Source organism: Chiloscyllium plagiosum, chromosome 22, assembly GCF_004010195.1.
Source record: "Chiloscyllium plagiosum isolate BGI_BamShark_2017 chromosome 22, ASM401019v2, whole genome shotgun sequence".
Taxonomy (NCBI): Eukaryota; Metazoa; Chordata; class Chondrichthyes; order Orectolobiformes; family Hemiscylliidae; genus Chiloscyllium; species Chiloscyllium plagiosum.
In genome coordinates this window covers 16,262,662-16,290,221 of record NC_057731.1, presented here as the reverse complement: position 1 = coordinate 16,290,221, position 27,560 = coordinate 16,262,662, and the positions used below count along the sequence as shown (strand labels likewise).

The following is a 27,560-nucleotide window of genomic DNA, read 5'->3' as shown; positions in this document are numbered from 1 at the left end:
CAAGTGAAAATTCCTTATTTTGTCCTATGAAGAAAAGCACATAATGGAAAGAGTCATTTGCATAAATATTCATCAGTTTCCTTTTTAATTTTTTAAAAATTACAATTTCACACAAGCTAGAACATCCCAGATTCAATACCTTGTATGTGCTGTTAATTATGAGCATTGGTGGTTACTAAGGTTGGCCTTAGAACTCTGAATTGTATCTCTGAGAAAATAGGCAGGATTCCTTCACCACCTGTTGGGTCTGTGTGGATATTGGGCAAGTGCAGGAGCATTTGCTATTTTTGCCTTTTCCATCCTTTACGCTCCCTTCAAGAAGTAAAATAAACTGGTGACACTAGAGTGGATGCTGCAATAAAGTGCCAAAAAGCAATGGGCTTCCTTGGAGTTGTAGCCAAACAAGGTCAGAAGCTGAGACTCTTAGTTGGAGCAAGGAAAACTGAACTTGAAGTATAAGTCAAGATATATGTGTTGTTTTTAAGCAGACAGTAATTGTGTTTTAATTTGTTGTTTAAAATCACCAGGCTTTTTAGTTAAAGCAAATATTTTCAGTGCAAATGTTTCAGTATGGAATAGGTCTTACAAAATAATTACAATTTATTGGAAAAGTTGTGTGATTTTAAATAATGAATTTGACTTAAGATGATATTGCCTTATTTTTTTCAAACTTGTGTTTACATTTTTTTAACAAACCTTAGACATATTGACTAAAGTTTGTGTATAGCTGCCAGCACAGTAAATAAATAGTTGAAGTGTACTTTAAGCATTTGTAGCTCCTGTCATATGTTGCCAGAAATCACTATGTTGCCTGTGATTTATGTTTGAACTTGGTGCACTCCTCCAGCCTTTGTATATGACAGTTTCAGGATTAATGGTTATAGGAGTGACGTTTCCATTAGCACCCTATATGTGCAAATAACTCCCAAATGGCAGGTAGCTTCCTTTTTATTGCAATTGATAAATGTGCTTAAGGGTTTAACTTGCACAGGAGGAACAGTATCTGCTGAAAGTCATGTTATGTTTTAAGTGTCAGTGAGACTCCAATCCTGCTACTTTTCTCATAAGCAATTATTTCATGAGGCAATACTAAATGCAGAAGTGTTATGGACCAGATCAAACCCCCTCAAAACATATTGAAGAGATGGCCTAGACCTTAACCGTAATCTTACTTAAAGACAAGCGTAAGGTGGTGTGTTCCAGATGTGATTTTGATTGTTCAAACTATTAGACTTTAAGCAAAATATACTTTATTGTTGCACCACAGTTAAAATACAAGCATGAAAAAATTTGGCATAACTTTAACCCTATCAAAATAATAATAATATTATTTAACTTTTAGGCCACTTTTGGAATTCTGGCCTCCCTGCTATAGGAAAGATGCTGTTAAACTCGAAAGGGTGCAGAAAAGATTTACAAGGATGTTGCCGGGGTTGGAGGATTTGAGCTAAAGGGAGAACCTGAATAGGCTGGGGCTATTTTCCCTGGAGCATCAGAGGCTGAGGGGTGACCTTATAGACATTTATAAAATCATGAGGGCTATGGATAGGGTGAATAGCCACGGTCTTTTTTTTTCCCCAAGGTATGGGAGTCCACAACTAGAGAGCATAGGTTTAAAGATAAAAAAGAAAGATATAGAAGGGAGGGTGGTGTATGTGTGGAATGAGCTGCCACTGAAAGTGGTGGAGTCTACTACAATAACATTTTCAAAGCATCTTGATGGGTACAAGAATAGAAAGGATTGAGAGGGATATTGGTCAAAAGCTGGCAAGTAAGACTAGATTAATTTAAGTTACCTGATCGGCATGGGCAAGTTAGATCAAAGGGTCGGTTTACTTGCTGTGCAACTCTGACTCTAGTACTCATCAACTGTTCCTATAAAGCAGCATCCCAGAAATCCACCTTCTGGCAAAGGCAAATTCAGCAAAACAGATTTCCCTCACTTGCTATCTCTTCCAGTCCAGGAGAAGGAAGACCAACAATGAATTGAGCAGCACAGCAAGAACTCCAGTTTTGCAGCAGCAAAGAAGCCTAGTTTTTAATTCCGCTTGTTCAAAAAAATGCCATTTGTTAATAATAAACTAAATGTTTTTTCAAAACAATAGATTGCAATGTTTGTCTAGTAGAATTGGGTCACTAGCTCTTCAGTAATGCTGTTGTGCTGTGGAAAATCTACTTACCCACATTGTTTTTACACCATGGAGGTGACACTTGTTCAGAATCCTAAATGTGTTCCTTGTTGCATCTCTCAGGGTAGCAATAAACAGTGTGGAGTAAAACTGTGGAACACATGAAGTGTTTGTAAAAATGATACATATGGAAAGATAAATAATTGGTGCTCAACAATCAAAATGGACGAAGAAAGAAGGCAGCTGAGCCTTTGGCAGGAGCAAGAAAATGAAATGACCTGGACTTAGTTTTTTTTATCATCTGCCTGGTGCATGATTTAGATATATTAGGAAAAAGTTGCTTTTGTGGGTAAACAACTTTTACTATGTTTTAAAATGGGAAATTGGGCTATGTATTCCAATTAGATGTTAACAGAAGAGACCCTATGGGAAACCGGAATAGCTAATTTCTCTTCATAGTAAGAATTTAGGAATTGAAGTGTTGATCCAAGACAGTATAATAAATATGCTCCTCTATGGATCATTACCTTGACACAGTGGAGAGGCTTGAGTATCCAGTGTTTTTTTTTGAGCATTGCTGTCAGTCTCCTCCCTCCTGTAGGGCCAGCCAATCCAAATGCGCTATGATTGGCAGGTAGGGGAAAAGGAATATGCCAGACAAATATAGAACAAAGAGTCTTCAACAATAGAACAGAGGTAAAGAGGAAATATGTCTGACCAGCTATAAAGGCAGAAAATGAGGTGTTCTATTCTATGCCAGATGTGCAAGCAATTCGTGATCTCTTTGATTCTGCATTCACATAACTTAACTGATTGTCGCCATCAGTCTATTCCTGGTCAACCGTTCCATCTTGTACTTCCGGTGAAGAAGAAACTCTGGAATATGTTGAGCACTTCGCATGTTTCGACAGCCTTCTCTCTCAAATGATCACCATTTGACACTAACACCAGATCAGTTGTCAGTTCAGTCGTCTACAAACTGTGGCACTGAGTATTTGATGGTAAAAACCGCAGGATCTCCAGTCCCACAGTTCAGAGCAGTTGTCATCACCACATTCTTGTACTTCAGTAAGATCTGGTCTACATATCTGCAACATATGAGTGCTAAAAGAATGCAGTCAGCTGTGACTCCTCCACAACCTCCTCAACCTCCAGCTAGTGTCCTCTTGAATCCAGGTCAGCATGTAATTAAAACATTAGATTGGACATTGTGTCTGAATATGTCATTTTCTGTCCCGATTTCAAGGACAACAAAGAAATAATTGAAATGCTTTAGCCAGAACCCATGGGACTTCCATTATCTGCACCTCACATCTTCCTCTACAAAGGTCTTCACTGTCTATCAGTATTGATTCCTTTCCTTACATGTTGGAAAAAGGACATAGTCTTCAGACTTCTGTCAGCTGAAGTGCTTCAATATTTTCTCCTCTGACTACGCTTTAGAAGTTCTATTAAAATGTTTCATCAGTCCTTTATGTTCTTTGACTTGATACTCCCTCCCTATTTAATATTTTGACTGAATTAATAGTCGATCTAACTCAAAGTAATCCTGTTGCTCTGAGCATTTGGTGTTTTCAAGTGCCATTATGCCTGAGTGGAATATGCCTTTTGATGACCATGTCACTAACATCTTTGGCAAGATCCAGTCTGTAAGACTGGGACAGGAAAGGAGATAAATATCAGACATTGCCCATTCTCTGAAACTTCAAGCATCTGCAAGTTGTTTGGCTAACTTCTGGTTCATGACATGGCATACTTAAACCTAGAATAAGGGTATTATTGCCAGTTTAATGTAGCTATGGCATCAGTGATCTGTTTATTGCTTGCTTCCTTGTAATTGCATACCATATTTTGTTTTTCTTCAATCCATGCACTTTGTCTGTTCTTTTGTAATTCTATTTTGATTTTTGAAAATATTCAGTTTGCAAAATCTGTTTCTCTCAATTGTTTGAAATAATAGTTAATCTATTAACAAAACATAACAATGAAAAGGGTAAAATCCAAAGATATGTTAGAGAATGCTTTGATGCAGCGAGCAATTAGGATTGGACAGTCTTACCTAAATATGCCTATGTAGTCTGCGTACTTAATTTTGTTAATTCTATCCATTCTTCTGGATTCAATAGTCTACTCTTCAGTGCCAATAAGATACCTACTTTGGTACATTCTGACGCCGAGCCCTGCATCCCTGTTGTTTTACTTTTGCTGCAGACAGTATACTTTGAACAAGATCTTATTTTGACTCATGCTTGTTTTCAGTAGCCAGCATTGTGGCACTTCTAGCAGCAGAAATCGTATGCCTCTTTCTTGCTAGCCAGTAACAGGTATAAGTGGCTAGGGCAGAAGCTGACTCTAAAGCTCTGTTCATGTGAGCACGTGAGCTCTTTTTTGTTACAACATAGTTTATTGTCATTCTTTTACATTGTAACAACAATATTTTAGGGTGCTAATCCTCCTTATCTGTGTAATTGCATTGCCTGATGAAGCATAGAGTTCTGCTTCACAAATGCATCTCATTGACTGCCACTTGCATTGAGGGCAAATTCTATAGTGGATTGGCAAGCTGCTCATTAATTTTTTTTTTGTGGATTCCTCATGCCACCAATTTATTCTGCATTTACTTTTGAAGTCCTGAACTTGAATTCATGACCTAATTATCCACCCCATGGGTGATAAAAGGTCAATTGTTCCTCCAAATGAGGTCTCTTTCAGCATTGTCAACCTTCTGTTTAAATAGTAAAATGCTATGGTTCACCAATGCCTCCTTTTCTCCAATTATGAGGTATTTTAGCAACTTATCATTCCTGGTTCAAGAGCATTTCTATTTTGTTTTGATACATCAAGTTGCAATCTATGTAATAAACACCTCTGTTCTATTGCCCAACACTCATAATCTGCTAGTTGACCTGATTCCTTTAACTGCAGCATATTCCTTTTTTAACTAGCTGTTTCGAATGGGAAATGGAGATGTGGACAATGATTCCTTTTTCGCAGCCACTAGAAAAGTGGATGAATAGCTTTTTAATCAACTTTGTGACAATATGGCAGTTCATTAAACCATCACAAGGATTTGTTCAAATCAAATTATTGGAATTTAATGTAATTCTATTTAATTACCTGGAAACCTTTCACTTAATCCATATACTTATGGTTAAGCTAGATGGCCTGTTGAATAAGTGATTTTGAAAAAGCAATTGCTCCATTTAACATCACTAGCTGCTTTCAAAGTTAGTGTAGACAGGGTTTTTCAGGATGGTAGAATCTATGACAAGGAGTTGCTCTTAAACCCCCTACAATCGTCAAATAATGTTGATCCACTGATGGTATAATTGGTGGTGGTATAATTGCTAGATTGTTAATCCAGAGACCTAAGTAATGTTCTGGGGACCTGGTTTCAGATCCTGACATAGCAGCAGCAGCAGATGGAATTTGAATTCAATAAAAAAAAACTGGAATTAATAATCAAATGATAGCCAGAAATCCATTGTCAATTGTCAGAATAACTCTGGTTACTTACTTGAACTGGTAAGTAACTGGTTAACGCTGTCCTTACTTGAAATGGGCTACATGTGATTCCAAATATGTTTGGCTCTTAATTGCCCTCTGGGCAATGGGAGATGAATAATAAATGTTGGCCTTTCCAGTGACACCCACATCCCGTGAATGAATTTTTAAATATTATTTGAAATATAAACTCACCTACCACCACCAGGCCCTATTGCTGTGTGTGAAACTCAAACTCAGTGTCTTGGTTCAACAAGGTAGTTTGGAAAATAAACCCAAGATAGATGGTGTTTGGTCCAAAATTAATATGTTAAAATGGTTTTGAAGATTAGTGACTTTTTTTAACTTTTGAACCTCTTATCACCTATGACTTTGAAGTTTCTCAAATTTAACAGTAGTTCGCCTCAACTGAATTAACGTTCTACATGTGCAGCATTTTGAACAGAGTTTCATATTCTGCCAAAAGTTTATTTGCATTAAGGACTTGTGATTCTGAATTTAATTGGCTTCAAGTATTAGTGTAACTGAAGGCATCTAAATGATGTTAGCTTTTACTTAGAGCATACCAAATCATCCAAGTTTGGCAAGATGACTTGTTAAATATATACTGCATTCCAATTAGAGTCCCTACAGTGTGGAAACAGGCCCTTCAGCCCAAGAAGTCCACCCGACCCTCCAAAGAGTAACCTGCCCAGACCCATTCCCCTACCCTATGCAGGTATTTATCCCTGACTAACGCATCTAACTCAGATCCCTGAACACTATGGGCAACTTAGCATGGCCAATTTACCTAACCTGCACATCTTTGGATTGTGGGAAGAAACCCATGCAGACACTGGGAGAATGTCAGTGTTGAGTTTGCACAATCACCAAGGCTGGAATCGAACCCGGGCCCCTGATGCTGAGAGACAGCAGTGCTAACTTCTAAGCTACCGTGCTGTATCCACTCTAGCATTTCTTCGCTATTTCCTGTGTGCGCCTAAAACCAGTTATGTTGGATGCCATAGATAAGAGAGCCTCCATACTTGCACCAACATTTTTCATTTTAACAGCAATAGGAAACATTTTATTTGGCTTGTTTGAGTTGTCAACTGGTGTAGCTCTTGCCTTAGAAGAAACTACTTCTCTTGAATCTGCTTATTACATGGTCAGTCAACAGTGTAGAAGATTTGGTTTGGAGAAGGAAAGGAAAAGAAATTTATTATCATTAGTTTCTTCAACAGTCCTGACTTTCACCCACTTTGTCCCTCATGGTTGTAGGGAATACAAGTAATGGATTTTTCTTTCAAATGTTTTGAGGCCCAAATAATTCAAATTTCGTGACATGATTCACCTTTATGTATTGCACATGACTCAAAAGAGTCAGATAGAAGCATCACTCTAGTCATGACATTTGAAATGTTTTGCAGGAGGGCATGCCTCCATGTGACTATTTAAAGCAAACATGGCCTAATGTTAGCCTGCTCTGGATGTGGAGGATACCGTGTGAAAGGTGTTGTTTACAGAATGTTGGGAGGGGTGGATAGGTGCAGGAGATCAAGCAGGGTAGGTCATCTTTTTAAAATGGGCATACTTGCACATGACTTAAAATAACTGATTTATGGAATGTAAAAATACCAATTGCTCCTGATTCCAAGTAGCATCATGCACACTTTTTGCCAAGACACTATTTTTAACTCAATGTCTTGGCTTATCTGAGGATAGATGTCTATTTTACCAGTTTGACTGCGTTGTAACTGTCTGAAAGAAAAGTGTTTTCATAGCCTTTAATTGTAGGATTTCCAATTGGTCAAGCTTTCTTTTCTTTTCAAACATATTGAAACAGCCTTCTCAAACTGACTTGTATTAAATTCCATGATTAGAAATGTCTTGGATTGTAGGAACGGACGTTCCAATTAAGTACAGATTGTAGTGCTTAGAGCATTCCACCTGTTGTCTGCATGTTAAGCTAGTTCCCACCCTATGTCTGTCTTTAATTGCTGTTTGGCTAGAGGTAGGATTTTTATTGAACAGATGCTGCAACAAAGCAGATGTTTTAAAAAAAATATGTTGGCAGCCATGGAATTGGTACTTAAAATGCTTTTGTATACCCTCACCCTGTAACCCAAAAGGAATTGTGAATAAAATTGTGAACTCATTTGTCTCAACCGTATTACAAAAGTGGTAAAATTTGTGTGCCATTGCACAGAAACATTATATGACCATCAAAGAGCACACCAGAAATCAAGTTATTTGCATGTTACAACCATAGTATAACAATTTGTTTAATTGATTTGGATTTAAATTTCTTTGTGTCATGTAAACAAAAAAAAAATTTTAGGCCTTCATTTGAGTGTCAGGGTTGATACACTTCATAAAATTACATAAAATTATTTGGATTTGCCACAGTTCTGCCTCAGTTAATTTTTTTTTCTGCTTAATCTGTACTTCCAGTGTTTGCTAGCTCGGAGCCAGTGCCAGGATTCCAAGGGGACACCCTGCAGTTAGCATTCATCGACCTCAGACAAGTAAGGCTTTGAGATTATTTTTCCTTGATGAGTGATGTTGAAACCATTGGTAAAATATCAGTCATTGCTGCCTTTTTAGATGGCTTACTTTTTTTTTAAAAAGAAGGTATTGTGTCTAGGTCATCTTCACTGGATTATAATGCTGTGAACCATGTTAAAAGTTACGCCCACTGTTTGTGATATGCTGAACAAAATATTTTTAATTAAATAAACCCAAGATTTAACTTTTCTCATCAGTGACTCGTTTTACTGATGCTTAACCAATTTTTTTTTTAAATTACATTATATTTCTAAATCCTGACTACTCAGTCATAGTTGTGGTTTTAATTATATGCTACTTAACCATTCTACTAAATGACAAATAACTAGTATGATGTATGACCACAAGATAACATGGTGTATATATTATATGTAAGTATAAAAGGGTAGAAGAATTGTGGATTTTTTTCCCTCAAAATAGGATACTGGATGCTAAATAAACTAAAATTTAAGCCAAAAGTTGACAGACCTTGTATCAAGAGTGAAGGGATTAAATGTGGATAAATGGAATTGTATTGCTGATCACCCATGATCAAATTAAACAATAGAGCAGGCCTAACCAATGGGAGCAGTTCATGCAATCCTCAAGTGTGTTCAGTCATTTAATTAGGTGATTAATGCATGAACATGAATATTTATATCTGCCAAAGTATTGAACAAAGGGAATCCAAATCAGGCAAAACAATTGGGTTAAGTGGGCTTGAGGCCAGGCAGAATTGGAAAACTGGTTAAAATCAAACAGATTCAAGTGAGATTGGCAACGATCAACTTAGTAATGCAAGTAGAGGTGCTTTTGAAGGATCTGAACTCCAGTAGAAGGACAAGGGGATTTTTAATTGAGAAATGCAGGCTACAAGTACGTATGCTTAAGAGGTTGGAGGGGTAGGGAGGTACCATGTCTTCGGAGGTATTAAGTGTCAAACGCTGACATAATGCAATGGGGTCACTACGATAGAAAAGTAATAGGCTGGTATCTGCTCATTGGTGACTAGGGAATGTTCAGTGCTGGGATGTTCACGTTGATTGTAAGTTAGTGAGTCTGCTCACTGTTGAGGATGTATATGGATTTCTTGTGGCACAGCAAGACAGCAGCTGTACTTCCGAATCAGAGATTTTGGATCAGAATCCCATCTGAGGACTTAGTAGCCAAAAAAGATGCAATCACAAAGCAACCAAGCAAACCAGTACGAACCTGCAACTGCTTCCAACAAATGCTAGGGTCGGGAACCTTCTCAATATAGTGAGAACAGAAGAGATTTATAGTCCTCTCTATCCAAAGATCCAAACAACAACATACATGTAAATGTGTAGACCCAATGGGAGTAGACCATGTTCAGTTATTTCAATAGGTCGTAAATGAACCTAACTTCAACCGTTATATCTCCCAAACGTCTGTGAAGAGATACTCCCTCACAACCAAACACAAGAATCAGATTCTTGAGGACAGATATAATGTGGTTATTATTGAGAGGGGGTGGTCAAGGGAAACCAATGATAGTGGCTACAATCGGCCTAATGTTGCACATAGTGGTTGTTGCAGAAGCAGCTGAGCTTAGTTCACCAAAACTATTGAGATGAATGAAGGTACATGTGCACAGAATAGCTGCGTGCAATCAACCATTAAACGGTATGCATGCGTTATGGTTTTTAGATTAGATTACTTAGTGTGGAAACAGGCCCTTTGGCCCAACAAGTCCACGCTGACCTGCCGAAGCGCAACCCACCCACACCCATTCCCCTATATTTACCCCTTCATCCAACACTACGGGCAATTTAACATGGCCAATTCACGTAACCCGCACATTTTTGGACTGTGGGAGGAAACTGGAGCACCCGGAAGAAACCCACGCAGACACTGGGAGAATGTGCAAACTCCACACAGTCAGTCGCCTGAGGTGGGAATTGAACCCGGGTCACTGGCGCTATGAGGCAGCAGTGCTAACCGCTGTGCCACCGTGCCGCCCACACTTCTAATACTTCTCAATGTTTCTCTTCAAGTGATCAACTTGCATAATGTGATAAAGCATTAGCAAATTTTCACAGACTTGTGGAAGCAACAAAAGTCGTCTTTTATGCACTTTTACTGACACATTTGACATTCAAGGAGAGAATTATTGTAGCACCACCTGGTGGAGTAAGTTATGAATCCCATTGTAATTTCAATTGACCAATTGGTCAACCACTTAACACTAGGTAGGTTACTGCTTAAAGCACATTATAATAGTTTGCACCATCTACAAGTGCAATCAAATTACACATTATAATTGTGCATCAGTTTTGTTAGTCAATGTTCCATTCTAAAATCCATGCTTGCCTCTGTCATAGCTCCATTTGAGACTCAAGTTTTCACTCTCTGCATCAATATGGCCATAAACAACTTTGCCTATAGCTGTAACTAGGATACATTGTCCTCTGATCTCTTCGCAACTTTTTACGTGGTCAATGACCACGCTACTACTCCATTATCACTACTGTTTATAAAGTTAATGGAACCTCCATCACCTTAGGTCAAATCAAATTGTATTCTATTGTAGCCAAATAATTTCTGACAATAACTGCTCTTCTATCCCTCACCGTTACTATTACTGCTGGAATTTCCCAAGGATCAATTTCTGGCCCTCCTCTGTCTCCGCTTTAATGCTGCCTCTTGCAATATAATCCGCAACAAAAGTTTAGCTGCCAGATAAATGAATGTGAAACCCATTTGACAAGTATGTCCTAAAGTATAGTCACTGTACCTAGGCAAGTTCAGCAACCAATTTGCACACCATAATGTTAGCAAAAGGCAAAGAGTTAAATGAATAGTTAATTTCAGTGTTGAAGGGATTCATTTGAAAAAATTCTTGATTAAACAATGTCAGATTATTTTACACTTTGAGAATGCAGCTGGGGTTCATCTGAAATACAAACCACAAACCAAATACAGTATTCCCTTAGTCTGGGTAATTCTATAAATTTCTGGAATGATTCTTGAATTCTCAACTGACTCAAAGTCTGCATCGGTACCACTGAGGCAAGGATAGCACATGTGCAGGGATAGCAGCTAGCTGTATCTCTCTATCACCTCTCTTCAAAACTCTATTGCCTGTACTGTCAGTTGGCCTGGTTAATGTCCATCATCAGAAACTCTCTACTGTCAGTTGGTCCATTTCCTTTCCAGACTTAGTCATGTACTCAGCCAGGCTATTTACAACCTTGGCATCCTGTTTGATCTTAAACTGGGGCTTCTCACATTTCCTCTGTGATACAACACAAAAGGAGGCCATTGTTCTTTGAAAGAGCTAGCCAATTACACCCTTTCCCCTGTTCTTTGCCCCAGACTACTGCAAAATTTGTTCCTTTTCAATTTTTATCCAGTTCCCTGAATGTTGTTCACTTCACTTGCACTGTCAATTCAGACACTGCATTCCATATCACAAAGGTTCATGGTTTTCAAAAAAGAAAATCTTCATGTCACCAACTAGTTCTTTTGACTATGTTAAGTCTGTGACCTTCAGTTATAGAACCTTTGGCTTGTTCGACAAAAGTTACTGAGTCTACCCAATCAGACCACATTTGCAAAACTCCAAAACCAAATCAAACATTAGATGTAACCCAGCAATTGGGTACTATTTGTAAAATAATCCTGTATGCTAAGAATTGCTCTGACAACTAAATTAAGGTGTGGATGTGCCAGTGTTGAACTGGAGTAGACAAAGTTTTTAAGAAATCACAACACCAGATTATAGCCCAACAGGTTTATTTGGAAGTACAAGCTTTTGGAGTGCTGCTCCTTCGGCAGGTAACCAGACTGGTAGGATGCTCTTCAGGGAGTTGGTATGGATTCAATGTGCCAATTGGCCTGCTTCCATCTTGTAGGGATTCTGATTCCATCAATCAGGCTCTGAGTGGCACATGAGTGTCCTGCAAGCTTCATATTAATGCTTAGGGCAAGCAGAATGTGTAGATACTAACCCTGTTTCAACTGAACAAAGTAAATGGCACCCATTCTCTGGTCAAGGCATTGCCCTGAGAAATAATTCAACCTATCTGGTTTAAATTTAAATGAAGCTTTGATTGACAGTCGTCATTTAACTGGCATATTCTCTCTGTCAACCCTTCTAATAGCCAGAGTCTACTTGCCAACCAATTAACATTGTTTTCTCATACACCATAAATTGTTGTTCCCCTTTATATTGGTAATCTTGAGTGCAAAACACAAAAACTTCAATAAAATAACTTTCTCAGCAATACATTTTGTGGAAAAATGTTAAAGTGCTTAAACAAAAACACCCAAGTTGTACATACAAAACTACACACAGTTTCTCCTCACCACCTCTGCTGTAAGAGGAGATGTCTTGGCTGTCATCTGCATCTTTTTTAAGGCCTTGAACTTTTTTGAAGTATGGAGCCTGAATTAATGCAGTACTCCAGCTGAAACCTAACGAGTGTTTTTAAAGTATAGACAAGCATCTCAAATTTTTTTCAGCATTCTTCTTAACTTGTCCAGCTACCTTCAAAGATATTTGTAGGTACATCTTTGTTTGTTCTGTTCATGCACCTCTAAAGGTTTTGCCACTTCATTATCTCTTATCTGTCTTTGTTCTTCTTTCCAAATTATATCACTTCAGACTTCTCCACAAGTTTTGTTGTGTATCAGCCCATCTCACCAGTTGATTTATGCTCTCCTGAAATCTGTTAAAATCTTTTTCAATATTTACAATCTTTCCAAATTATGTAACCTCCATACGTTTGTATTATGTCCTGCATAAAGTTGTGGAACAGGCTTAACAAGTTGAATGATATACTCTTGTTCCTATGTATATGCCCAAGTCCAGAGCATGAATGTGTATCAAAAAGCATATTGGTGGTCCTCCTGAGCCTGAAGAAATACACTCAGCTTTTCTTAAATATATTAAAACAAAATTCATCGCTGCTTTCTGTTTTCTTTTTGCTTGGTCAAGTTTACATCCATGCTACTGCATTTCCAATTCCATGAGCTTTAATTTTGCTTGCAAGTCTATAATGTTATCCTTTGTTAATAACATGTAGAATTTGCTCCTCTACTACTCTCTATGTGATGGCCTTCAATCTTCACCCTGTATATAACAATTCTCCAATCCTTCCAGAAAACCTTATAATCTACAATGTTGGTTCAAAATCATTGCCTCCTTTTAAACAGGTCTCCACATCCATATGTACTTATACTGCTTAGCATCATTAACCCCGATCTGATTCCACTTGTTTCTGAACTATACGCTGATGCTGTTCCTTCTGCACCCTGATTCTCCTATCACATGTTTTATCCCAGAGTAGATTGTCTTGCAAAATTTATTTAAACCCTCCCTTCAGCACTTGATGCTTATAGTGTCACTTTATTTGTATTTGGTGTGTTTCATATGTGAAGGTAGTGCTGTTTTGTTATAAAAATGTCATATGTTCTGTGTATATCTCTTCATGTAGCAATTTGTCTAACGATGATGCTTTAGATTTAATAGCTCTTGATTGTTATAGAGCAGTTTTAATGCCACATCCTTATAAGGGGTCTTGTCATTTTCCATTAATCAAAGCTGAAAACATTCATCAGTTACTCTGCTTTATGAGTGACTATAGGTTGGGAATGCAAAATAACACAAGCGTTTGTGTAAATCAGCACCCACCTGCAGTAGAAATACCATGTGCCAATTTCCCTGTCATACAATCCTATGATCCATTTATTTTTTAATGTGATGGATGACATTTCTTTTCAAACACACTGCAGGAAACTGTGCCTTTTATAAGGATAGTCTCTGTCGGGTCATCTGGCTGTTTCATGTACTGTTCTCCAGTTTGAATTTGATACTCTGCTATGCCTCCGAGGTTATGAAAGATAAGGAAGTAGGTCCAGTGGTCAGGTTTTGCCTGCCCACCCTGACTGTGCCCTAGGGTTAGGCTCTTGATACTTGCATTGCTTTACAGAAGACTTGATGACAGGGAGAGACTGATACTAGGGAAAGCTTGAACCAAATCAAAGCTAACAGGCAAGAGACTTGAGATTGGATGAGAAACTGTGGCTAAAAGATGGATCAACAGGATTGCCCTTTTTAGAAAAGTAGGTGACCCAAGATTGAAAGGTCATGATCTCTCTGCCAATCTCCTGATCACTAATGGACGATGGTTGTCTCACTAACAGCTTCTTTATTTCCACTTACTTTAGGCTGAGGATGTAAAAGAAAAAATGGAATAAGGGAGTAAACTCCCTCAATTCTGAATGCAAGCATATTTGTGAAAAATACTGGAAAATCTAACATTTACACATCCATATGTGCGTAAAAGTTTTGAGTTTCATAAAGTATAGCATATGTTAAAGAACATGTTTCAATTAATTTTCTGATTATTTAACTGATATAGAGTCTATACCACTGATTTACAATGTTTCTTTTACACATCATTGTTAATTTTCAAATTAAATGTTAATTTATTCACTGTTCTTGTATGCCATCAAATCTGTATTTGATAGGAGAGTCAGAGCACTAACTATCCTGTCCAGTTCTGAGACAATCATTGATTTTTTTTGAGGCTCTGAGCGACTATTTTGAGTGACATCAATCCGTTCCTCCTAACACAAGTTGTCATTTTTGTTGAACTACACTGTAATCTTGCGCCTTGTTTGACATCTTCTGCTGGCAAGCATGAGATGAGCAATTGTCAGTGGAAGTCAGCAGGACAAGATTCAGTGGTGAAGGTGAGAGGATGAATTTTAAGAAACTTCAGAAAGGCTAGGATCAAGTTTGTGGGGCTGTAAAGGGTGCAAGAGAAGAGAATATAATTCAAAGGTTGTAGCTGTGGAAGGAAGGAAAATTGAAGTGAGTTAATGTAGACCGTTGCAATTATTCAGCAACTTGCATTTATACAATGCCTATAATGTACAAGGTATGCATGCAAATCTAGGAAAATAAAAGTCTGACCACTGAAATCAAGCCATTAAAATAGATATTTTAAATGCATGAACTTAATTGATTAAAGAAATACATGGGTTTTTGAAAACTTGAAAGAGAAAGCGAATTAACTATTTCAGGTCAATGACCATACACCAGAACAACTCTTCCCCCGGTGCTGCTTTGCCTTGTCAATATTTCTGGCATTTTTTATTTATTAATTCAGATTTCCAGCATCAGTAATTTTTTTTGATTTTGTATTTGTGACAGGAAAATCACTTTTTTTTCACAATACTGTCAATCCTTCAGTTTCTGCTTTCATCTAATTTGCCATTTATCTGTCTTACCTGCAGACATGTTGATGTTTTCCTCTGTATTTCTTTTGCAGTCAGCAATGTAATTAGATTTACACGTCCCTTGCTTGGAAATTTTGGCACTATAAGCTCTATTTTGTAAACCCAGATTACTAAGAAATTTAAAAGGTGGGCCTGGAGTGAGTCCCTGCAAAATGATGGTGCCTGATTCACACCTTCATTGTCTTTAGTAAGAGAAAGTATCCTAGTTCTTATAGGACTAAACTACTAATCCAAATATTACCCACTTAGCGAGAACCAATTGAATAAATAATTTATTACAAATGGCATGTTTCTGAAGGGATTTCTAGGAATGAACTTCTGGGCATTGATGAATGCTTTATAGTCTTCACACAGGAAGTTATGCTCTGTATATATACTTTCACGTGACTCTTGCTAAACATCAGTTCATACTCCTGCACTGTGCTGCCTGATATTGACTATGGGTATCTGATATTGACTATGACTTGATTATTGTTTCTTCATTACCACATACAAGTGATCTTACTGCACTACACTTTTAATAGTATAAATTTATGTGCTCACAACTGAAGGAATTTTTACTTGCCTCAGTTATGCTGAAAAATATACTGTGGCATATCAAAATTTGAATGCAATAATACCAAAAACATCATGTAACATAAATATCTCCGTACAAGCTAAAGGCTTAAATTCCATTGTAAAATTTGGAATTTTGATCACTTGCTCAAAACTTTCTCTATTTTATATAATCTAAATCCCTCAATTTATTTACAAACTTGTAATTCCAATAAGCTGTTGTTGAATGTGCTTTTTTAAATTAGGAATACCAACTTCAAAGATGAAAGATGTGTTTCACTTTTTGAAAAAATAACTAAACCACTAGAAATAAAATGGGGTTTTCGTGTGCTTAAGCTAGTAAAAATTAAATTTGACAACTAAATTTACTGTCAAGATTTTTAAATGGGGGGGGAAAAGAATTTTGTTCCTGACAGTGCGATAATGTAACCAAAGCATTTTTGGCCTTTTGCATCTCTGGTTTTGATCTGACTCTTGTAACTCCAGATAACTTTAGTCTGGTCAACTATGTATGATCTATTGAAAGGTGTATTAAACATCAAGTAAATGCTAATCTTCTGTGTTGTCTACCCACATCTGTCCAATTAACCTTCCATTAAATCGCGATTAACTGAAAGTTTTAAATTCTGCTCCCAGACCAAAAGACTTCATTCACTTTCCCAGACCTCGCCTCCTTACACAAAACCAAAAGATACCACTGGGGTGCAGGCATTGTTTATTTTTCTCTTTGAGGAACTCCTTCAAATAGGACTTATTCTCTGATTTTAAATACCTTTCTTGACTGCCTGAACTAAATTGAAAAATTTAAGACTATGCAATCGATGATCTCCTTTTTCAAGATCACCAAAAAGAGCAAAAGGAGTGTGTTTGTGATTAAGAAGATATATCTTCATCAACTCAAATATCTTGAGTTGGATTAAATTTAAAATTTGTCCTTGCATCTGAAAATCCTAACTAACCCATATTGACACTACAGTGGTTATTCAAAGTATTTACTAAGCATATCTCTGACAGATGCATGTTTTGAATTAATTCAGCACTCTTAAGCTTCCTAGTCTCTCATTTTGTCCCTCCAATTCGCAGTCTGTTTTTTTGTACCTCCAAAGGTGCATGTATTGTAATAGCTCTTTATTCTCCAACTCTGACCCCAGAAAAATTTCCTTCACACGGAAAGTCCATTCAATACAGTACACAAATTTACCTATCAGATTAGAGTACTTTGCAGGCCATCAACCTTTTTTCTTCTAGAGGCTGAAAACTTAAAAATAGATTATTTTTGAGGAGGAGGGATTTTTAGGTGGCTTCCTGCCAAACTGATTGCAAAAGTTGATTTTCATGTTCCAAAGATATTTTCTTTGATATTTCCATTCAAGGATGTCATTTCAGATTATCTTGCTAGGAACTCTTCTCATGCTTCGTAAGAATTTGGCCCATTTTTGAAAATTTCCTGCATTTTGTTATTAACTGATTGAACTCTAATTACCTGCAGTAGATAAAAATGGAAGGACTACACCACTATTATGGAGGAGAAAATTAACCTGAATTTCCAATCACTACCTAATGAGCCCCTTCAAACTCCTGTGCATTAGAGGGCACCTAACTCCACCCTACCTCAACCCATCTGCTGAAATCCTTTTCAAACCTTTGTTACCTCTCTGCACCTGTCATGTTCTATTTTCTGTAATATTTGAGGTCATCCTAAACTGTCAAGACCTAGCTTATGACCAATTCACCCATTACTCCTGAGATATGTGGTTTTCTGCTTAAGCAATGCCTTCATTTTTAAATGTTCATCCATTTGTTTTCAAATCTCCCCAGTCTTGCCACAACTACTTCTCCGATCTCCCCCTCCCCTAGCATTTTGCAAGCAACATTCTTTTCCATTTTTATTTCTGCTGCACAGACCTCTGACCTATACTAGGCAGCAATCTGCAGAAGCCAATGCATCTGCACTCTGGTTATTGTGTGCAGAACTTCCCATTGGTTGTGTAGCATAGAGGAATTACCTCTAATTCTGGCTGCTTGAGCAACCCAGATTTTAATCACTGCCATTAATCACCTTTAGCTTGATAAGCACTAACTCTGTAATTTCCTCCATCTACCTTGTTTTTGCTTCTTTATTGCTTTTGACCAAACTTCTGATCATCTGCACATCTGGTTTGGGTTTGGATTGCACTTCCTGGAAGTGTAGTGGAGTGCGTTCAACAGAGGCTTTCAAGAGTGTATTGGATGATTATTTCTATTTAATTAATGTGCAGGGTTACCATGAATAGGTAGAAGAATAGCATCAAGTCATGGTGTGCATTTCGAGAGCTGAGACAGACAGAGTGCCCTCCTTCTGCACCACGACGGTTCTGTGACGTTGGGTGTCCAATTTTGTTTTGTAATTTTTATGGTGTTTCATGATGTTTTGAATTCTATTGAAAGACAAGTTATTGTTATTAACTGTTGAGTGAGGATAGTGTTGGATTTGATTGTTCTGGTCTCCAAAGTGGAATAGGCAGTTAACAATTATTGGCTTGAGCCACCATAGGTTGCCCAACTTGCATTTGCTTATGGAATGTTGTTGCTAAATTTGAAATTTCATCTGCAAAATATATTCTATATTTTATTTACTAATGTAAATTTATATTTTGTTAAATCAGTATTCAGTCTTGGCAAATCTAGATGCTCTTTTCAAGTCTTGAATGGGTTTGCCCAACAATATAATTGAAGACTAAGTACTTTTAAAAGTAATCAAAGGGATCCTGTCCAATCACTCAAGTATATCTTTGTGTAATTATGGCCATCTCAAATCCTTTTAATCATATAAAAATTGAAATGCTAAAATTCTAAAACCATATATAAATAATGTTTGCATTTTTTTAAAAAATGTTCCCTTTGTTTTCTTGTTCATTATCCCAGTCAAAACACCCCGGTCATCCCAGCAAAAGGAAGCAGATTTGATAGAAATTCACTTCTCTCAGCTGGGAAGAATGACATCAAATCTATTCAACTTCTCCCTGTAGAGAATTTATGCTACCCCATGCAAAATCCACAGCTAGTAAGGGGCCAAGTTAATTAATACCCTTGTGTGTAGGTTATGTTGCTTTTATCAAGATTGCTCTTCACAAATGGGATGATATACTAACAAGTTAATCACACAAGCAGGGAGAAGAGATTCATTGAACCGGTGTTGGGTAACTTTTTAAATTGATAAATGTGTAATGAAATGGGAAACTTATCAGGCTAATGCATAACTACAGTATTGTCTGGTATCCTGGCATTTGATACATTAATTGTAGCATTGGTGCATTATTATGTTGATTTTGGTTGATGAACAGTATCTCTTGCATGCATACAAATTGTCAGCTCCTAGGCTTGTTAATTTGCCTATTTATAACTTTTTTTAAGCACATTTGTTCTCTGCTAACATTTAAAATGATTTTAAGGCATAGTGACCTTCACAATGGTTAGGAGTTGTGCCACACTGAAACAAACCCAACTATATTAAGGTCACATATACCTTTCTTATCCACATCGCAATGCTATATCTCTAAAATAGCTTTACATCAGCATGAATGTTGGTGTGTAATGCCAATGTTTCTATCACATAAAATAACGTACTAACCTTTTTTATATGTTAGGTACCTCATTTGTAATATTAATGGAAAATGTGCTGAGATGTTTTTGATTCATTTTATTTTTTCTGCTTGTAACATTTTCCAGTCCAAGAAATAACAGTTCAGGTTCAACAGAAAGATAACTGTTGGGATATGCAGTTCCCACAGCATGTAATTTTTTTGCCCTTAGGGGCTGGTTACATGGGTGTGTCAGATTAGAATGCATTGGTGCCATTGGGTTTAGTTCTGAATACAACAAGACCAGACTTCCCACAGTGCTGTAGCCTGAGGGTTTGGTTTTGGGAAAGTATGCTGCTTGTGGGAAGAAATGAAGACTGGATAAGATTAGTGTGAGCACAAATACCAAGGCTGCTGCTGCTTCAGAAAAATAACAAATCCCTCTGCTCTAGTTGCCAACATTTTACGCGAGCTTCATTCCCTGCATTCTGCCAATGTGTGATTCTTTCAAAATTAAGGCAGCTTTACCTTTGTATTTTGCAGTAATGATTTTAACATCGGAAGCTAACACGATCAGTTCATAATTTTTGTTGAGTAAATGCTGAAGACTTGTTTTAAGGTGCACAGTTTTTGAAAGATGTGTGTTGCAGGCTTTGAGCACGCAGCTTATTTTATTTTCCTTTGATGCATGGTCCCCTGTGCATTCATTGTGCTACAGTGAATGCTTTTGTTTTTACTTTCCTGTAAAAACCTGGGATCTGTTAGGAAGGTTCTGAAGAATTTACCAATTAGCAGCTGTCCTGCCAACCACAGCAGGTGGCTCACATATCCCTCAGAGGCTGTTTGCACCTCTGATCAAAGTGAATGCAGGTTTAACAAAAACAGTCAAGGATTTTGTTGGATTTTTGGTATGTGACGCAAACCCGTGAAGTATAGGTAATTTTTGTAGCTTGGCTATTGAACTAGTAATAAATTGCTGCCATTGCAGGAAGTGTTAACTTTGTTGTGTGTATAACGGTGTTACGAGTTTACATTCATTTCCTGGATAGTTGCTCTCATTAGGGAATGAGAGGGGATGGGTACTAAGAGGAGTGAGTAAATAAGTCTGAGAGCCAGTCGATGCCTGATTTTTTTTTTAAAAAACTTGTCTTAATTGAAAGATCACTTGTGAAAAAATGCTATTTCATGTCTGTGGTAAATGACATTCTGTCATAAACATTTTGAAGTTTTAAAAAGAACATTTCAAATTATTAATTAGCATAAAATGCTAATATTTAAGAAATGACATTAACAAAACAAAGTTTCTCATGATTATACAGCATAGGCGTCCAATTAAAATCTGTTTTTGAACTTTTTCACCTTTTGTGCTCCCTCAGATTTTGGGCCTCTTTCTCTATGGCATTCACAAAAAGCATTTACAATGCTTGGCTTAAGAAAGGGTATAGAAATAATAGCAATGCTGTAATAGCATAACAGTCTGCCCTCATTAGCCTGTGTAAGAACTGTATGCATGGTGGCAATGGGAGCAATTGGCCAGGTTGTGTGTGACGGCCTGCTTGTTTGCAACTGGGCTAATCTCCTGCTTGGGTTATCCAGAGGTCAGGTGAAGATTTTTTTTCAGCCTCCTTTAGTGCTTTAGCTCCTATGTGTTTTATAACAACGGTCCTCTGGTAATTGTGCCCCTAGGCTGTGGATGGACAGCAGTTATCTGTTGAAATAGACTAAGCAGCAAGTGTTCTGACATGTTTATCAGGCAAATTGTACCTGACAAAAAGGTAATTACACTTACAATTGGGTTCAAGAGCAGCTGGATGATTAAGGGTTAATCAGCTGTGCTGGTTAGTCATGTCCTATGTTTAAAGCCAATGGTTTAGCCTTGACTGTTGGAAATCCTGAGCAGTGTTTACAATGGAGTAATAAAAAAAACTATTCACTCCTATACTACATCTTCACAACTCCCAAGTAAATTTGATATTACCTTCCAACCAACAGTTTCATTTATGTAGTGCTTTTCACAACCATCGGATGTCTGTGTTTTATAACCACTGAAATACTTTTGAAATGTAGTCACTGTTATAATGTAGAAAGGGTGCTAGCCGGGTTGCTAACAGCAAACTCCCACAAGCAGCAATGTGATAATGACTAGATAATCCGTTTTTGTGATGTTGATTGAGGGATAAAGTTGAAATTCACATGACACCCGTTTATAGTCCAACTTGTTTATTTGCAAATAAAAGACTTCAGTGCGCTGCTCCTTTGGATAATTCTCATTCTGTTCTTCAAAATAGTGCTGTGGGATCTTGTACGTGCATTTGAGCAGATAGTGGGATGTGATTTAATGTCTCACCTGAGACTGTGCACTCAACATTCCCTGTACACTCTGTGGTGCACATGCAGCTGCTTCAATGTTCTGAGATCAATGTTAGTACAAGTTGTGAAATTGACTTCCAGTTCCAGAAGTCACTGCCATGCACAGACTTCTGAGATTGTGCAGCCAGTAAGAAAATGAGAGGGAACAGTGTTGCATTAGAATGCCAGCCTTTGATTTTCATGCTGAAGTGCTAGGGTGTGATTTGAACCCAGGATCTTGTTACTCAGTAGAGAATCCCAAATTTAAAATTGTTACAAGCTTAAATTGTATTTAAATGCTGAAAGTTATTAACTTTTCTATTTAGGTTTAAAACCTACTTTTTGAAGCATTCTTGCTTTTCTCCAAATTAAACTCTCCACATGGATTTGGTGGGATGCTTCTGTTGGAAATCAGAACTTGATGCATATATTTGAAAAAAACACATCTATGATGCCAGGTGAGGAATAGAATCTGTACAATTCTCAAATCATGGGATGTTGCTATCTGGCCACATCACTTTGATTTGAGTCCAACATAAAGCCCATTCGAGCTACATATGGTATAGTTCATACTACTTTCAGTTATGAAACACACTGAATGATTTGGAGCCCATAGTTAAATTAATAGAGCAATAGATGTTCTGTGTTTTGAGCCAAATTGTGAAACTCAAAAATCAAAAGATTGTTAATTTTTTCCCCATTTCATAACTAGTAATCATTGATTTTTAACAAAACATTATGTCCAAACAATTACACAACCTAGAGTATTGTATTAGTATTTTATTACATAATTGTACCTGATTAAGTAATAAAGCATTTATGACCCATGCAACAGAACTTTAAATCTCTCTGTTTCTGACAAGCATCCTTTAGAAACAATGATGAATGTTTGTTTGGAAATGATACAACACCACCACAAATTACCTAAATGTTGACAGGTCACACCTCGCATTTGGGCAGTTTGGCATGAAAAAGTGGATAGGTAAAAACAAGGACTGCAGATGCTGGAAACCAGATTCTGGATTAGTGGTGCTGGAAAAGTTCAGGCAGTAAAATCGACGTTTCGGGCAAAAGCCCTTCAACAGGAAAAGTGGAGATAGTGATTGTACAGGGGAGAAAGAGATTGGTTTGAATTGTGACCTAATTACATGCGATATGAATGAGAATCATTGCCACCGCAATAAATCCTGCAATGCCAGAGCAGTGTTCAAAAGCATTTATTTTAGTAGATGGAAAGACAAGATTGAGGATGTGGAGGAGAAGAATCAAATGCTTGCAACAGAAATCTCTGACAAATCCAATTTTTGAATTTAATTGAAGGTATAAAATGTTTATTTTGTATATGTGAAAACTCAGTGCATGGTAGAGTTGTGTTGGCTGAGAAGTGATGTAATAAATCGTAAGCAAAAGACCTAATTTAGTTTTTTAAAAAAAGGCATGGCTGAATTTGAGGTCGAGGTTTTCTGACTCAGCAAAAGTCCTTTCCAATTTTTTTTTTAAAAAAGTGTAATGAAATTTCTTTATACATAGTGAACTCTCATCCTGATTGCTGTCAAAACAAATTACTTTATTGCCCAGATCTGCCAATAGGGCAATGATCATTGCTGAAGTGTGAAGTGGGGTTTTGCATTCAGAAGTTCCAACACAACTGAGAATTGCCTGGGACATTGCTGCTTCTGATGAATAATTACTTGGCATCAGGATCCTTCTGAAAAGTTCCCACTTTTGAGTTACTTATCTAAATGGTTGCCAGGAGAAGTTACAGGAATTAAAACCTGCTCTAACTCCTGTTTTTCATTTCCACAATCAAATCTTTTATTTATACCTGTCTGCAAGTTTCACATTTTGAGATGAAAATTTCTTGTAGGTTAACCAGCTGGGGGAAAAAAAAGCTAGGCACTGGAATACAAAGTTGAATAGCATTTCAGGCAAGAATTTTTGGATGGAGAGACAGAAGAAAATAGATTTGTAACATCTATACTGGAAGTCACTTGCGCCCATTCTCACCTACCCTTAAGCGTTCAACCATTCAGGAGAAAGTGAGGACTGCACATGCTGGAGATCAAAGTCAAGAGTGAGATGTTGGAAGAGCACAGCAGGTCAGGCAGCATCCGAGGAGCAGGAGAATCGACATTTCAGGCATAGACCCCTCATCAGGATGCTGCCTGGGACCTGCTGTGCTTTTCCAGCACAATACTGTTGACTTTCAACCATTCAGTCTGTTTCAAGGGAAGCAAAATGGAGAAATGTTCTTTGACCTGCAATCAACAAATTGTTGGGAGTGCAAGACACCAATTAAACAATCATGGTCTTAGGTTAAATTCTGACTCTGAAGGACTCTAAGTTTTTTTTTAAAACTATCTTTTTTGTATTTGAAAATCTGTTTTAACCATTACACTATTTATATATGTATTGAGCGTCGTAGTGACGTACAGCACGAAACAAGCCATTCGGTCTAACTTGTCCATGCCAGCCAGATATCCTAAATGAATCTAGTCCATTTGCCAACACTTGGCCCATATCCCTCTAAACCCTTCCCATTCATATATCCATCTAAATGCCTTTTAAATGTTGTAATTGTGCCAGTCTCCACCACTTCCTCTGGCAGCACATTCCATACATACGCCACCATATGTGTGAAAACGTTGCCTGTTGGGTTCGTTTTTTAAATCTTTTTCCCCCCTTGCCCTAAACCAATGCCCTCTAATTCTGGACTTCCCCACCCTAGGGAAAATACCTTGTCTATTTATCCATCTATGCCCCTCTGATGTTATAAACCTCTATAAGGTCACCCCTCATCTTCCGTTCCAGGGAAGATATTTTATTTTTCTTTGGTTTAGAAAGTAATGAAATTCCTCTTTTTTTTTCACTCAGTCTTGTAATTGACTCCTTAATTCAGACGACTACTATATTGTAATTGAAAAATGTGATATAGCTGCTAAATGTCATATTGTTTTCATAAGCTGTTAGAAAGCATTTATGCCTGAGTTACTGGAAACAGGATCTAGATCATTGCAGGAATGTTACTGCTTGATGTGATAAGTTGGTGGCAACAGCTTGTTTCTTTGAGGCAGCTTTGTACCTTTACAACTGAATCCACATGTTATGCTTAAATAATTACAAATGGGCAAATAAATTTGTATCCAAGCAGTTTTTCATTAATAACCCCAAGCTATAGAAATAAGCATAATGTTAAGTTTTTGTAGTTATCTGCAATTCTACATCTAAGCCTCCCCATGATTGGTTTGGACTTCCCCAACATGTTACCATGCCATTTAGATCATGAAGTTTTAATTGCTGGTCTGTACTGAATTAACTGATGTCAGTATAATTGTTGTAGTTGAGTCTGACTATCTTGTGCAGAAGAGGAAAATAGCAACCTGGCTTTCCATTCTTGCTTAATACCTGGTTCCCCTTGTTGGAAAATGTACATGTGAATATCTCAACGATATGATCAGGCCTATCATGCCTTTTGCTGTAAAGCAATTCGACAACTGTCCCTGTTCATGCTCTTTCTCATGATGTGATTCAAAAGTACTTCTGAAATACTGCTTAGCAAAAATAAAGATTCTGAATTATGTATGTGTTAATTGACATTTATTTTAGTACAAAATAAAAGATTATATTAAAACAATTATTGACGTGGCCAAAGCTCTAATATACAACTTGGTTTAGATTATATAGTGTCCACTAAGCTTTTTTTAAACAAATCTCTGATTGAAATATGAAAAGGAATTCAAGTAGGGCATTCTGATACATTTGCTTGCATTGAGAGCTCTGTCAGAGGGAAATATCGTCTTGAAATTGATTTCTTTAAAATCTTTTGAGCTTCAAGTTACACATCTGGAAATGCATAGAATTTTTAGTATAGGCTCAGACTATGATCCCAACTGATTTTAGTGTTTGTTTCTCACATGTTATGTTGGTTTTTTTCCAACCGTTTCTGAACAGTCAGCTCTCCGGTTGCAGTAATTCTCTGCATTGTAGTGAAGCATGATTTTCTCCAGTGTGCAGTATGTTCATTATTCAGAGGTTCCACCAGTCCTGGTCACAATGTGGAGGAAGACCAGGCACCAACTTTTTTTGTAGAAAAACATCAAAGATGTATGACACGCAGATCACTTGACCTGTTCTCCCCACGCTGGTCAAAAAGAAAGTTATCTATCTGAATTCCACTTTGCAGTTTTGGTTGATTACCTTTTAAGTGTATCTCCAATTATTTACTTTAATTGTGTTGAGGGTTTCTGACTCTGTTCCTTCCTGAACTCCAGTCTAATTCTTCTACCACTTTAAATCAGTGCCACCTGGTTGTTGATCATTATGCTAAGGAAATGGATCCTCTTTATCAATTCTATCTAGGCCCCTCATAATTAAATCTTCCTCAGCTTCTGTTACAAAGAAAATAATTCTATCCTATTCAATCATGCCACAGAGCAAAAATTACCCAATCTTTGGAAATTCAACTTTGGAGATCTCTTCTACTCTCCCGAGATTTAAATCTAAAATTTAAATCATTCTTATGTGCCAGCAATTGAGAGCTAGTACTGAGCCCTGCAGACCCAACTAGAAATTATCTTCCAGTTACAAAAATATCAATTAATCATTAATTACCATTTGCTTCCTGTTAGCACCTGTTGTGTATTTAACTTCTCAGTTTCCAATGGATCCCATGGGCTTTTATTAATCTGGCCGAACTGCCATGTTAAACTGTTTCGGAAACCTTGCTGAAATCATTTAAATTAAATTCAAATTGATCTCCGTATTATCTCCTCAAAGTTTTAAATTACAGACATGAGTTTCTCTTTTTAAAAAAAAATCTTTGTAGTCTTTGTTCTTTAAAAATCTATGCATGAATCACTTCATACTGTCTCTCAAACCTTTCTGGTAATTTGCCCACTATAATATTCTCCTCACTAGCTATCAGGCAAGATGCTTCTAATAATGTGCTGTTGCTTAAAAAGGGGGAGGAACCAATTCGGTCCTTTCAGATGATTGGTCCAGTCTCTTTATTGGGCCGTTAGCCAACCTCTGTCCTGTCTCAGACACCTGCACTCTTCAGTCCCACTGCCAACATCAGAGACAGCACTTAATGGAGGGACTAAGGAGTGCAGTGACTGCAGCCAGGATGATAATTGTGATGGTGGAAGAATGTTTTTGCTTTGTTAAAATTTCACAAGTTGCAGCCATTTGTTTGTTAATGGACTATAATTATTTGGCAAAGCTTACCCTTTGGTTTAAATTAGTTATTGTCAGCCATGACTCTTTGTAGGAGGGGTCTGTGCAAATTGAGGGCAATTGGCAAAGTTTGTGCGAAGACTTGTAGCTCGGGTGCTTGTTGTGGTTCTGTTCGCCGAGCTGGAAGTTTTTGTTGCAAACGTTTCGTCCCCTGGCTAGGTGACATCATCAGTGCTTGGGAGCCTCCTGCGAAGCGCTTCTTTGATGTTTCCTCCGGTGTTTATAGTGGTCTGTCCCTACTGCTTCCGGTTGTCAGTTTCAGCTGTCCGCTGTAGTGGTTGGTATATTGGGTCCAGATCGATGTGTTTGTTGATGGAGTTTGTGGATGAATGCCATGCCTCTAGGAATTCCCTGGCTGTTCTCTGTCTGGCTTGCCCTATGATAGTAGTGTTGTCCCAGTCGAATTCATGTTGCTTGTTGTCTGCGTGCG

The 27,560-nt window shown here is 37.5% G+C and overlaps 1 protein-coding gene across 11 annotated transcripts in view; it reads left to right on the top strand.

The window, feature by feature from the left end:
- Positions 1-27,560, top strand: part of LOC122561094 (exocyst complex component 6-like) — a 203,710-nt gene that overhangs the window by 141,716 nt on the left and 34,434 nt on the right. For all 11 annotated transcript variants that reach the window (XM_043712491.1, XM_043712485.1, XM_043712482.1 and 8 more), the window contains one exon: positions 8,067-8,140. In XM_043712491.1, the coding sequence (XP_043568426.1) occupies positions 8,067-8,140 (74 nt within the window). The remainder of the gene's footprint in view (positions 1-8,066; positions 8,141-27,560) is intronic.